The sequence below is a fragment of the Erinaceus europaeus genome, chromosome 19 (assembly GCF_950295315.1).
Source record: "Erinaceus europaeus chromosome 19, mEriEur2.1, whole genome shotgun sequence".
Taxonomy (NCBI): domain Eukaryota; kingdom Metazoa; phylum Chordata; class Mammalia; order Eulipotyphla; family Erinaceidae; genus Erinaceus; species Erinaceus europaeus.
Window position 1 is genome coordinate 64,935,866 of NC_080180.1, and position 14,302 is coordinate 64,950,167.

Below are 14,302 nucleotides of genomic sequence, written 5' to 3' on the forward strand. Positions count from 1 at the left end.
CTGCTCTATCTCCTTCTCCCCTCTCAATTTCTCTCTGTCTCTTTCCAATAATTAATTAATTAATTAATTAATTTTCAAACATTTATTTATTTTCCCTTTTGTTGCCCTTATTGTTTCTTATTTTTTGTTGTAGTTGTTGTTGTTATTGATGTTGTTGTTGTTAGATAGGACAGAGAGGAATGGAGAGAGGAGGGGAAGACAGAGAGAGGGAGAGAAAGACAGACACCTGCAGACCTGCTTCACCGCCAGTGAAGCGACCCCCCTGCAGGTGGAGAGCCGGGGGCTGGAACCAGGTTCCTTAGTCCGGTCCTTGCACTTTGCGCCCCATGCACTTAACCCGCTATGCTACCCCGCGACTCCCTTAATTAATGAATTAATTAATTTAAAAAGAGGAATAATTCACAGGCATGCCAAATACTAAAGGACAAGTGATATATTCTAGGCAGGCCTTCCACACAAACCTTAGAATGAATTCCTTCATGCCTCAAATGGAAGGCCTGAGTTCTGATGCCAGTTGAATGTAGTCCCCTCTCCCTCCTCAGCTACCTTTCCAGCAGAACCTGTGAGGTTTGATTAACAAGAACCTGCAGGACAAACCAACCTCAGCTCTCAGCTCTTGCGAATTTCTAAGAAACTTTCAATGTATACATTCTGCTTGCAATTTCTTTCCACAGTTATTTATTTTTTTTTCCCATCTCAGAAATAATCTGCTCTGTAAGGCTTGACAGCTGACGTGATAGACTTGCCTGTTATGCAAAGATATATTTAGACACATTTTAAAATGCATCCTTTTAAAGATTGTAGTATCTTGTCCCTTATAGCAAGAGGCAGAGATTACCACTGAGAACAAATTGTGATTTCAAAAAATATGCTTGCATTCAATTTCTACCCTTCTCTGACCAAGATATTAATAAGACTATGTGTATATTTCATTCTCATGTATGCAAAAAATGCTTCACAAAAAATGCTTTTTATCTTCAAGAGAGGATACTTATATGAAAACAAATAGAATTTTTGGAAGGAATTTCCAGTCTCCCTTTAACCACTTAACACAGAGAAACCAAGAGCTGTTAACCGTGACCACGAAAATGATTTTCATTTTTCGGAAATGACGATTTGAGGACATTTTTTTTCCTTCAGATTTCTAACTAAAATTTTGAAAAGTCAAAGTGAGCACATCAAACTTACAGCCCTTACCTATCATCTTTCACAGTGTTTCCATTTTCTCCAATTCTTACTATTTTCTCTCATAAATTTTTAATCATAAATATCTCTGCATCATCAAAACTGTAGTTCAGATGTTCACCAAAAACCTGAATAAGATTTTGTAAACATAGTACGAATTTATTTAAGTAGTCAAAAGCTGCTTTGGTAGTATCAAAGTTCTTACCGGAGGTAGGAAAGGGGAATTTTTATTTCACAATAACTAAGCTTATACTGCTGACATTACAGTAGTGTTATGGTGACTTAATACTCCTAAAATGCTATGTTCTTTTTCAGGGTCTTTCTTCTTAATACTGCTAGCTTGCAATACTAACCATCTAAATAATCTTATTTTTAAATTTATTACTAGACTTCTGACCTAGTCGTGATGAGATCTCATAAGTTATTTATGAAATAAACACCCCATAAAGAGTTTTGGTCCAGGGAGTCGGGCAGTAGTGAAGCAGGTTAAGTGCACGTGGCTACAAGCACAAGGACCGGCATAAGGATCCTGGTTCGAGCCCCCAGTTCCCCAGCTGCAGGGGAGTCACTTCACAGGTGGTGAAGCAGGTCTACAGGTGTCTGTCTTTCTTTCCCCCTCTCACCCTTCCCCATCTCTCTCCATTTCTCTCTGTCCTATCCAACAACAACGCATCAATAACATCAACTACAACAACAACAACAAAAAAGACAACAAGGGCAACAAAAGGGAATAAATAAATATATATATTTTTAAAAGATGAATTTGTGTCCATACTGTCAGAGGGATAAAGAATAGGGAAGCTTCCAATGAAAGGGGGTGGGCCAGAGAGCTCTGGTGATGGGCACTGCATGGAATTGTGCTCCTGTGACCTTCCAATCTTGTTCATCACTATTAAATCACTAATAGTATTTTTCAAAAAAGAAAGAAATATACAGAGAAACAAAGTTCCCTCATGATAAAAAGAAAAAAATTCAGGAAGATAAATCTGAACTGTTAAAAGGGAGATGAGAGGAAAAGAATTCTTTTTTTTTTGGGGGGGGGTTAGGGAAAATATAACTAAGAAACATTAACTGGGTCACTTGTTAAGCTTTTTATATTAATACATTTTTGAGAAAGTCATAATTTTTAAAACTTAGTGTATAATTAAGTCAAGTATCATGTATACTGTAAGTACTTAGTAAATGGCAAATATAACTCCTTATGAATAAAGAGATCTCCTCAAAAATACCTCCAATAGCAGAAAGAAGTTTAAGAGGTAAGTCAAAATGCTAAATCAGTCATTCTCATTTAGAAAAAACTACAGTCTTTATCTTATCATCAAACGGCACAATAAACCAAGGTAAACGTACATACATTGCTTTCAAGTCCTTCTGGACTTGCTCTGAACTCTCTATGCTGTGATTAATCTGCTTTCCCTCCTGTGATGGTTTCTGCAGGCATTTACCACATCTCCTTGGACTTTGGCCATATCTAACCAATACATCAATAACGCACTGAAAAACAAACAAACAACAACAACAACAAAAAAAACAGAAAGCACCTTGACAAGGCCATAGAAAAGCCAGTACCACAGAGCCATGGTCAAGCCCAAGGCGTCTGTACAGAGGGCAGGTGCAGCGGGCACTGAACCAGCTTATGTGTGCCTCTGTGCAGCTGGCTCCATGCTTAAAGCTCTTCTATGAACAAGATGGGGAGCTGGCATGGCTCAGAAGGGCGGGGAGAAAGAAGAGAGAAGAAAACTATATTCAGAGAAGAATGAACAGAGGCGACCTCTAGATAAAGAAATACAGAGTCTTGTCAACTGAGAAAAGGGAAAGTGAGCATAAAGAAAAGGTTAGGAAGTTCAAGCAGGTAAAGCAGTGGGGCTAATCATGTCCATAATGAGGTAGGGTGAAGGTTGCTTTTTTGTTTTTTTTTGTTTGTTTGTTTTCCCATTAACATTCTAACTTTTTTTTTTTACCCATCCCCCCAATCTGTAATGGAGCGGACTCTGCCTGTTAGTATGAGACATTTTCATATCCTCCAGCTGGAAATAGCTCTGCTCTGATTTTGCATATGCCTTGCAAGATTGGAAGATGAGCAGCACCTCCATTTATTAGGAAGTTAAACAGACACACTGGGAGTCGGACGGTAGGTAGTGCAGCGGGTTAAGCACATGTGGTGCAAAGCTCAAGGACCTGCATAAGGATCCAGGTTCCAGTCGCCTGTTCACCTTCAGGGGAATCACTTCACAAGTGGTGAAGCAGGTCTGCAGGTGTCTGTCTTTCTCTTCACCTTCTCTGTCTTCCGGTCCTCTCTCCATTTCTCTCTGTCCTATCTAACAACAACGACATCAATAACGACAACAATAACTACAACAACAATAAAAAAAAACAACAATGGCAGCAAAAGGGAAGATAAATAAATATTTTTAATAAATAAATAAAAAATAAAACAGACACACTTCACAGCGCATCATGGAGTGAACTTTCAGGAAAGTGTCTAGCTCGTTGATGAGTGAATGGTAGTTCAGAACATCAGAAGGGGCTGGAAGAAGTCAGGCGGCAAATGTGTTTTTTACTCTCTGCTTTTAGGCTCTATTTAACACTGAAAAGAGAGCTCTGCTCACCATTTCCCACAGTGACATCAGACATAGGAAATCTGATTTCAGTTCAGCACCCAAGAAGCGAGATTACTACTTGACGCATGTGTCTATGTTACTAAGATTCTAAAGCACCCACTGTTGGGTCAGTATGTTGTGGCAGGCCTGGACCTGTTCAGGAAATAACAGCAATGGATGGGCCATTCTGCACTGCATCCTTTTCCCATGTTGTAGAACTTAAGAGATGGGGGAAGAGTTTGCCTTTCCGATAAAGAAAAATACACTGCCTTGCTTTTGAAAAAAATAAATAAAATTTTTTTCCAGAACTCATTTTGGTATTTTAATTTTCCTTGCATTGTTTTCTCATCTCAGGAACCTGAGAGCAACATTACCAAAATGGCAATACGGAGGGAGGGAAATCAAATTGCTCCTGAGAAGGCACATTGATAAGAATCTGTTCCCATCCATCTTCCAAATTTAGCGCTTTCTGCAGATGTTTATGCCTTTCTCTTTCCTCCTTAGGTTATTGTGGCTCATTATGTTGGAGGGACTGAACTAATTGAAATTGGAGTGTTTCAGAGGGGGAAGAAGAAGAAAAAAAACCACAAAGGGGGGGTTGATGGAGGGGGAGAAGAAGAAAATTCATCCAAAGAACATAAAGCAGACATTCTTTTTCAGATGGCAAACATTTTTGTTTTTAAAAGTTGGAAAAAGCCAAGCGATCAATTAGGAAGCCCGAGCGAAAGAAGACGGTGCCTCTCCCACTGTACAGCTTTTGGCGCTAACAATAAATCATATGCCGTATATAGGGCAAAAATGAAAGGGACTTTGTCCTCCAATATCAACTTCTGGCAAGATCTGGTTTGTTGTCGGGTTCCCAGACACTAAATAGATGCTCTGTTCACTTAGCGTGAAGGCTCGCAAGGGGCAGAGACCTCCGGGGACTCTTGGCAGATCTCAAGTCTCATTAGGTTTGCATGTTAATGACTCACAGCAAATATAAAGAGACCCTTGAGCTTCTTCACAGCCCTCCTCCTGCCTGCCTTTCCCAAGACTCAGCCACCTCCCTTGGCCAAAGGCAGCCAAGAGACCATGTGGCCTGTCCTGCCCTTTGACACACTGCCCTAGCACCATGCAGGGGTCCCCTAGGACGTTCAGGGATGGGTATTCTCTGGAGGACCAATGTTTCCTTGCCAATCAGAACACTATCTCTCTGAGGTTATGTCATCCACCGAACTGTAACTCAAATCTCCACCTGACCAACTCTTACTGAGAGGTGGTCCTGGAACATGAGGTTGAGGTTACAGAAAGTGCCCACCTGCCTGGCTGGCCTTTAACCTCTTTAGAAGTCAGACACACAATCCAGTGAAACTCAATCCAAAAGGAAAAAAATAATTTTTGCTTTAAATGAATTCAACAAGCATCCTTCACAGGGACAGTCTGTGCAGCTTAAGTACAAGAAGACCCCAGCTTTATAACAAGATGCTCCTATTTCAAGACAGCTGCATGCATCTCTCTCGTGTGTGTTTGCTCCAAGTACAGGACTGAGGGACTGAGCTATACCGAGGTCCTATACACCTTGAAGGTTAAACACAGAAAAAAATAAAGCAAAGTAAGTTTTTAAAACAACAGTGCATTGCAGTGCCTATCAGTGGCTACCATGCAGTCCACAAATACATGCACACAAGAGCCCAGCTCCTGACAGATCATGGATTTCAGCTGAAGAAAATAAGAGAACCTGGAAAACTTCAGGAAAACACACAGTCACGCATACACTAAGACCGCAAACCTAAGGACCTAGGGTGGAAAGCCTGCTTTTAACTCTATCAGGACTGTTCATCTCGATTCCATTTCTCTTTCAATACCTGGTGCTGTGCAAAACATGTGTTTCGGGAGAGCCAGGCATCTGGACTCCAGTCTGCAACCATCCACTTAGCCTCTTGTGACCTTGAACATCCCAATCAATTCCATTCATCTTCAGTTACCTTCTCCATAAACAAGTCTAATAATACCTTCAGTGGCTGCAAACTGGAGGCTGAACCAGGTGGTGGGTCTAGAGCTGTTTTGCCTGCAATGTAACTCCATTCCAAAGCATCACATCAAGAAGGAAAAGGTCACTGGCTAGCAGATTCTGCCATGACTGTCAAACCTGTCTTTCCAGAGGAAGTTTCCATGTCTTCAATCCTCTTTGAGCATGCACCCATCAGCATGTCATGGACATCACCATCTTTGGGAAGAGTTCCCAACAGTCAACTTAGAGGAGACTCCCCAGGGCCTCATCCTTTCTGGATGTATTTGCTCTGTAACCCCAAGCTGGAAAGGTCAGTTGCCTGGGTCCCCCCCCCCCCCCGAGAGGCTTGGGGCAGACTTACCAGCAGACTGGCCACGGTTGGTGGCATCGTGATCACTGTCCCCCTGCTCACTGTCCCCATGACCACTGTCCTTGGAGCTGACGATGTCGGCTTCCTGGAATGCAGAACTGGAAGTACAGGAATGTGAATATTAGACTAAAAACAGGTGGAGGACCACAGAAAACATGCTTCTGCCACCATATGGTCACCCAGGGTGCTGCAGACTCACAGATCTCCCAGTGGGCTTGATTTCTTTCTAGAGGGGGCTTTCCTTAGCCTCCACTCTTAACTCTAGAGGGGGCTTCCCTCAGCCTCCACTCTTAACTCTAGAGGGGGCTTTGCTTAGTCTCCACTCTTAACTCTAGAGGGGGCTTCCCTCAGCCTCCACTCTTAACTCTAGAGGGGGCTTTGCTTAGTCTCCACTCTTAACTCTAGAGGGGGCTTCCCTCAGCCTCCACTCTTAACTCTAGAGGGGGCTTTGCTTAGTCTCCACTCTTAACTCTAGAGGGGGCTTCCCTCAGCCTCCACTCTTAACTCACTCTAGAGGGGGCTTCCCTCAGCCTCCACTCTTAACTCTAGAGGGGGCTTTGCTTAGTCTCCACTCTTAACTCTAGAGGGGGCTTTGCTTAGTCTCCACTCTTAACTCTAGAGGGGGCTTCCCTCAGCCTCCACTCTTAACTCTAGAGGGGGCTTTGCTTAGTCTCCACTCTTAACTCTAGAGGGGGCTTTGCTTAGTCTCCACTCTTAACTCTAGAGGGGGCTTTGCTTAGTCTCCACTCTTAACTCTAGAGGGGGCTTCCCTCAGCCTCCACTCTTAACTCTAGAGGGGGCTTTGCTTAGTCTCCACTCTTAACTCTAGAGGGGGCTTCCCTCAGCCTCCACTCTTAACTCTAGAGGGGGCTTCCCTCAGCCTCCACTCTTAACTCTAGAGGGGGCTTTGCTTAGTCTCCACTCTTAACTCTAGAGGGGGCTTCCCTCAGCCTCCACTCTTAACTCTAGAGGGGGCTTCCCTCAGCCTCCACTCTTAACTCTAGAGGGGGCTTCCCTCAGCCTCCACTCTTAACTCTAGAGGGGGCTTCCCTCAGCCTCCACTCTTAACTCTAGAGGGGGCTTCCCTCAGCCTCCACTCTTAACTCTAGAGGGGGCTTTGCTTAGTTTCCACTCTTAACTAAGATCAAGCAGCAACAGACAGACCTATACTTCTCTTCAAGTATGGGAATTGTAGGAATCACCCAAGAACTGGAGCTCAAGGTGTCTGCAAGCACAAGCTGTCTCCACTAATGCACTAATGTGTAGCTACACCTAGAACTTTTTGAAGACCAGCAGAAGCTTGTCCACTGGCAGTAAGTCAGATACATTTAGACACTGCCTGTGGCTGAAGTAGAGAGAGCCCTCATGTTTAACCTGTTGTCTAGGGAATACAGCCCAGTCAGTATTTATGCCTTGTCTTCAAGGGCAGTACCTGGTACATTCTGCATTTCAATCTCAAGTAATATGTGCAATTCCTACTTTCAGTAGGTAGTGATCTGTCCAAACATGAAGCTGGGAGAAAAAAATAATAGTAATGCATACCTGTTAACTCGGCGAGGTCTGTCAACTAGATAGCTGAGCTCTGCTCGCTGGTGTTTAGTCTAGAAGAAAAATAAATAAATCAAGAGCATTTGAATGCTGAGGGTTCTAACAGGGTTTCTGAGGCTGGGAACTCCTGCTAGCTTAGATGGCTGTGTGCAGTGTTAGCAATTTCCAAACTGTCTGAAGACTTGGGTCTAGTGATACCTGGACAAGGCAGGCAGACAGGAAGAGATTCCGTAATCTCAATTTTTCAGTTAAGGGGGTGGGAGAGGTGGAGGGAAAGACAAGAGAGAAAAATACACGTCCCGTCTGAAGTGTGTGTGTGTGTGTGTGTAACAGGTAAACTGTAAATGATCTCCTGACAAGGACTAAGCTACTATCTCCACAGCCTCTCGCCTGTTCTGCTCTGCTGACTTCTCTCCAGTGGCCTAAGGAGTGTCTGGGTGCAAACTAGTTGACACAAGAAATACAGCACACTCAATAAGCCGAAAGTTTGGAAGTTTTGTGGAATTATTTTGTTGTTTATTTTCAAAATGTATTTAAGATACAAATGAACTGTACAAATATTCATTTAAGTCAATGAGTAGTACCTAAGACTCCAATAAATAAAATGACCTGGCCAGGAAGGAGTTGTGAGTTCTGCCACCCAGCCCCCACCAGCAGCTCTCAGTCTCCTCCCTGTCCACCACCCACACTCCCCTTCAGTCCAAACCTGCTTTAACAAGAATCCACTCTCTTTTCCCCCTCCCCCTCCAAACTTTACCACATCACCACACACACACACACACACACACACCCCAAAGAAACCCTAGGATTGCCTAGTCAGGTTCTTGGATAAAGAAAACCTGCAGCAAGGATGTATTGCGACAGTGGCCAGAGGGTGATGCTTAAGCTAAGAGGGAGTGGAGAGAACCACTGCTCAGGCCTCTTGGGCAGGGGCCAGGCCAGGCTGGAGAGTGCTCACACAAGGGGCTGTGGGGCTGAGCCTTCATTCCTATTCACCCCGTGTGGGCGCTGGGTTTCCAGAGCTTCTGTCGGGGCTGTCCAGAGCAGGAGGAAGGCTCTCCTGCCACCCCTGCCACCCGAGTTCACAGGCCAAGCATCTGCTACCCTGTGCGCTCCCAGGGGCCTTGGAGTCCAGACAACTCGTGCAAAGTTAAGCAGCCCAGAGCTTGGCTTTTTTTTTTTTTACACGCGACTGGAAAGCAGGGATCAACAGAGCCACAAGGAAGAAGAAACCCAGAATGAACTTTATTCACGCCTGAGACAGACGCAAAGAGTGAAAAGGCCTGTGCGGGTGCCCCCCTCCCTCCTCCCCACCCCCAAGTCCCAGAAGCGGATAAAGGAAGGTGGGGGTGGGGCGGGGCGTCAGAGGTGGGCCAAGCAAGCTGTCGGGGGTGGGGTGGGGGCCGGCCGAGGGAGGCTCCCTGGGGAGGCGACCCGCGTGAGCCCGAGGGAGGAGGAGGCAGAGGGGCGGGGCGGGGCGCGGGCCACACACCGCGCCCAGGTTCCACGCGGGCCCGGCGGGGCGCGGAGAGGGGGGGGCCCGCCTGCCCCTCCCCGGGCCCCGCACGTCCCCGCAGAGCCCGCGGGCTACAGGAGGCTCTCGGAGGGAGGAGCGGAGAGCCGGCCGTCCTGGCGCTCGAGCCTTACCTCGGAGGACAGGATGCCGCCGTTGGACAGGATGTCGGGCTGCGGGTCGGCGTAGGCGGTGACGATGGCCCCGCAGGGGGTGTGCTCGGCGTCGGCGCTCCGCGAGGGGCTGCAGGGTTTGAGGAACATCAGGTCGGTCTTGGCCGACTCGGGGGTCAGGCAGACCTGGTAGCAGTAGTTCTGGCTGTGGTGGTGCGAGCCGAAGGCGCCCGGCTCCTCCACCGGCACCTGCGCGGGGGTCCCGGGCGCGGCGGCGGCGGCGGCGGCGGCGCTCTGCACCAGCATGATGTCCGCCTTGCTCAGCTTCTTCTGGCGGCCCCGCGCCTGGCGGCCGCAGCACGCCGCGCCCCCCGCGCCCCCGCAGCAGCAGCAGCAGCCGCCGCAGCAGTCGGCCGCCAGGCACGCGTACACGCTCAGCTTCTTGTCCTTGCGGCAGCGCACGGCCAGCACGATCATGGCCAGCAGGAAGACGAACGACACGGAGCCCAGCGCGATGATGAGGATGAGCGTGAGGTCCAGCGCCGCGTCCCCGCCGCCCGCGCCGCGGCCCGCGCCCCCCGCGCGGCTGGGCCGCAGCTGCTCGCCGGGGCCCCCGCCGCCGCCTCCTCCGCCGCCGCCGCCTCCGCCTCCTCCGCCGCCGCCGCCGCCCGCGCCCCCCGCCGCCGGCTCGGCCGCGCCGTCCACCAGCTGCACCAGCAGCGTGGCCGTGGACGACAGCGGCGGCTGGCCGTGGTCGCGCACCTCCAGCACCAGCTCGTAGGGCCGCCGGGGGTCGCGCTGGGCCGGCACGCGGCGCGCGGTGCGCAGCTCCCCCGAGCGCCAGTCCAGGCGGAACAGGTGCAGCTCGTTGCCGCGCAGCAGGCTGTAGGTGAGGCGCGCGTTGTCGCCGTCGTCCGCGTCCACGGCCGCCACGCGCGTCAGCAGGTAGCCCGGCTCGGCCCCGCGCGGCAGCGCCTCCCGCGCCGGGGTGCCGTTGCGGCCGGGCAGGGGCGCCACGAGCGCGGGCGCGTTGTCGTTCTGGTCCACCACCAGGATGTGCACCGTGGCGTTGCCCGCCAGCGCCTGCGGGCTGCCCGCGTCGCGCGCCTCCACCTGGAAGCTGAAGTCCTTGAGCTGCTCGTAGTCGAAGGAGCGCAGCGCGTACAGGTAGCCGTTCTCGGCGTTGATGGACACGTAGGTGAACACGCTCATGCCCTGGATGCGGCGCTCCAGGATGGAGTAGGCCAGCTGCGCGTTGGCGCCCTCGTCGCGGTCGCTGGCGCTCACGGCGTAGATGTAGGCGCCCGGCACGTTGTTCTCGGTCACGTACACGTCGTAGAGCGGCTGGCTGAAGCGCGGCGCGTTGTCGTTCACGTCGGCCACGCGCACCTGGATGGACTTGCTGCTGGCCAGCGGCGGCTCGCCGCCGTCCCGCGCCACCACGGTGAGCGTGTAGGCCGCGCCCGCCTCGCGGTCCAGCGGCGCCCCGGTGACGATGGTGAAGTAGTTCTTGAAGGAGGACTTGAGGCGGAAGGGCACGTCGCCCAGCAGCTCGCAGCGCACCTGCCCGTTGGCGTCCGCGTCGCGATCGGCCACGCTGAACAGCGCCACCACCGTGCCGGGCGCCGCGCCCTCGCTCACCTCCTCCTGGACGGTGCTGAAGCTGATCTCGGGCGCGTTGTCGTTGGCGTCCAGCACGCGCACCAGCACCTTGCAGTGCGCCGGCACGGCGTTGGGGCCCAGGTCCTTGGCCTGCACGTACACCTGCTGCACCGGGCTCTCCTCGTAGTCCAGCTCGCCGCTCACCTCCAGGCGGCCGGTGCGCGGCGCCAGCCCGAACAGCTCCCGCGCCCGCGGCGAGATGTGGCTGCTGAACGAGTACACCACCTCGCCGTTGGCGCCCTCGTCCGGGTCGCTGGCGTTGAGCTGCAGCACCAGCGTGCCGGGCGGCGAGTTCTCGGGCAGCGCCACGGTGTACACGGGCTGTGCGAAGGCGGGCACGTTGTCGTTGGAGTCGAGCACGCGGATGGTGAGCAGGGCCGTGCCGGTGCGCTGCAGCTGCTGCTGCTGCTGCTGCTGCTGCTGCTGCTGCTGCTGCGGGGGGGGCGGCCCCGCGCCCTCCGCCGCCCCCGCGCCGCCGTCCGCGCCCCCCGCGCCGCCCCCCGTGCCGCCGCCGCCGCCGCCGCCGCCGCCCCCGTCCACCGCGGTCAGCACGTAGCGGTGCACCGCCTGCTGCTCGCGGTCCAGCGGCTTCTCCAGCACCAGCTCGGCGAAGCGGTTGCCGTCGCCCTGCGTCTGCACGTCCAGCGAGAAATAGCTGTTGGGCGTCATCTGGTAGTCGCGCAGCGAGTTGGAGCCCACGTCCGGGTCGAAGGCGCTCTCCAGCGGGAAGCGGGTGCCCGGCGTGGCGCTCTCCGAGATCTCCAGCGTCAGGTCGGGCTCCGGGAAGGCGGGCGGGTTGTCGTTGATGTCCAGCACCTCGACCTCCACGCGGAACAGCTCGAGCGGGTCCTCCAGGAACACCTCCAGGTGCAGCACGCACGACGGGCTCTGCTTGCAGATCTGCTCGCGGTCGATCTTCTCGTTCACGTACAGCACCCCGGTCTCCAGGTTGAGGTCCAGGTACGGGGTCCGCGAGTTGGGCACCGTCTGGAAGCGGCGAGCCGAAAGTTTGGTGATGTCCAGGCCCAGATCCTCGGCGATATTCCCCACGAAAGTGCCATGCTCCTGCTCCTCCTGCACCGCGTAGTGAAGCTGGCCCAGGGCTCCCTCCACCATGCAGAGGCAGGCGAAGGCGAATAGCACAATCATCTCCGAAGGGAAAAAAGGCAGCAGAGCTCCCCGCAGCCCGCCAGCCACCCGGGCACCTCCCCCACCACCGCGGGGGAGAAAAAAAATGCAAAAGCAAAATAATAATAAGAAGAAGAATGCTATCTGTCTATACAAATAAGAGTGCGCTGTGTGGGAGGGGGGAGGAGGAGGAGAGAGAGAGGGGGGCTCCTAGGGAGCTCTTAAAAATCGGATTCCGCTGGCTGCGTGGCAGGGCTGCCCCCCCACTTCAGCCTCGTTTGGCCATCTTAGCGCAGGAAGGGGGCCAGGCGTCTCCGGGGCTCGTGTGGAATCTTCCCACCGACCGATTAATAACCGGCGAGCGCGGGCGGCAGCCGCCTGGATTCCCACCGTCTTGGCGCAACGCGGCGCGGGCAGATCCCAGGGAAGGGATTTCGATCTCTCAAAAGACTGTCCTCGGTTTGTCTTCTGGCCGCCGGGAGGCGGAGGGCGAGGAGGTGGAGAAGGACGACGACGGCGAGGAGGAAGTGGAAGATGAGGAGGAGGAGGAGGAGGAGGAGGAGGAAGAAGAAGAAGAAGAAGAGGAGCTTCGGCGGGCACCGCTGACCATCACTCTCTGAATGTCACCGGCTGGCGGAGGCGAAAGGGCTCAGCGGCGGCGAGGGGGCCCTGAGCGCGGAAAGCCCGGCACGGCGGCGGCTCTGCAGCAGCAAACTTTCATCCTCTGCATCTCTCCGGAGGGATGCGCTTCTGGGCATGATCTCTCTCTCTCTCTCTCTCCCTCCCTCTTTCTTCTCCCACCCTCCCCCCTTTCGCTCTAGGTGGACCAGGGGGCTTTCCGAGTCTCGTCTCCTTGCATCTCCATCTCCGCCGCGAGCGGGGCGAATGGCTGGTTCCCGGGGCGCTGGGTGGACGCCCAGCCCGGAGCCCCCTGCCCCTGCGGCCCGAGTCTCTCCCCCCCTCCCAGCCTGCCCGCCCGCCCGCCCGCCCGCCCGCAGCCCTGCTCGGCCTCGGCCCCGGCCCAGCCCGGCGCTGGCGATCCGCTGCTGCCGGAGTCTGAGCTCCGAGCGCGCTGCGGCGGTGTTTTTGTGCCGCGGCCCGAACCCGCCGGCCAATGGGGGGTGGGCGCCACCCCCTGGGCCGCCGCTCATTGGCCGCGCGCGCCGTCCGTCGTGCGCGTCACGGGAGGGCGGGGCGCGGCGCCGGCTCCCCGAGCGGCGAGTGTGAGTGTGAGCGCGGGAGGGAGCGGGAGTGGCCGGCGGGTCCCCGGGCGCCCGCGGGGCCTCCTCCTCCCCCCCCCCGCCCCGGAGCCGCGGAAAGTTCCGGGTCCCCAGCCGCGGGGCCCGCCCGGGGGACGGCCAGGTGGTTCCCCGGGTTGCATCAGCACACACACGCGGGTGACAGCAGCGGCGTCCTCTCCCCGGAGCGGGGTTTCCAATGACGCGAACATTCTTTTTCCTTCAAGGTATTTTCCTCGCTGCTGCCGCCGCCGCCGCCGCCGCCGACCGTGGACAGAAAAGCACCGAGGGCGCGCGGGCCGGGGGCGCGGGGGGCGCGGGGGGCGCAGGCCCGCAGAGGTCACCCCGCCCAGGAAGGGATTCCGCCGCAGGTGGGCCGGGCGCTTAGAAAAATGTAAACGGAGCAGGCGGCCAAGCGTGTGCGGGGGTCCGACGGGACGGGACGGGGCAGGGTGGCGGCGGTGGGGGTGCGGGTGCGGGTGCGGGTGCAGGCGCAGCGGGGTGAGGGTCCTCCGAAGCGGAGGGAGGAGACGCCGAGATGCATTGGAACCCACCCCCCGCCTGGTCTCATCACCCCATAGGTGGCCGTGCCCGGCGGTGCTGAGCGCCCCAGCAGTGATGGGGGGGGTCGCCCTTGAGCCTCCCAGCCCACCGACACCCACCTCCACCTCCACCGCCCCCCCCCCGCACCGGCGCCCCGCATCCCCGCGCCTCCCTGGGCCCGGCGCCAAACCGCGGCGGCGCGCTCCGCCCAGGTCCCGCTCTCCGCGCCGGGCGCCACCCCCCTTCGCGCCCTCCCCCGGCCCACCGGGAGATCGTTCCCCGCCAGCTCCACGGATGGGCTCCGGCAGGGGTGGGAGGAGCGCGCTGGGGGCCTTCCGGGGTGCGGGCACGTACGGCGCCCACAGGCAGCCCGGCTGTGCGCGGGGATCCGCGGGCGCGCTCCCCGGCC

At 54.5% G+C, this 14,302-nt stretch overlaps 1 protein-coding gene across 3 annotated transcripts in view; it reads right to left on the reverse strand.

Moving 5' to 3' along the window:
* PCDH10 (protocadherin 10) overlaps positions 1-12,142 on the reverse strand; it is a 69,707-nt gene extending 57,565 nt beyond the window's left edge. For all 3 annotated transcript variants that reach the window (XM_060179080.1, XM_060179079.1, XM_060179081.1), the window contains exons 1-3: positions 9,344-12,142; positions 7,691-7,749; positions 6,140-6,246 (exon numbers count right to left, since the gene is read on the reverse strand). In XM_060179080.1, the coding sequence (XP_060035063.1) occupies positions 6,140-6,246; positions 7,691-7,749; positions 9,344-12,133 (2,956 nt within the window). In that variant the 5' untranslated portion in view covers positions 12,134-12,142. The remainder of the gene's footprint in view (positions 1-6,139; positions 6,247-7,690; positions 7,750-9,343) is intronic.
* Positions 12,143-14,302: the final 2,160 nt, after the last annotated feature.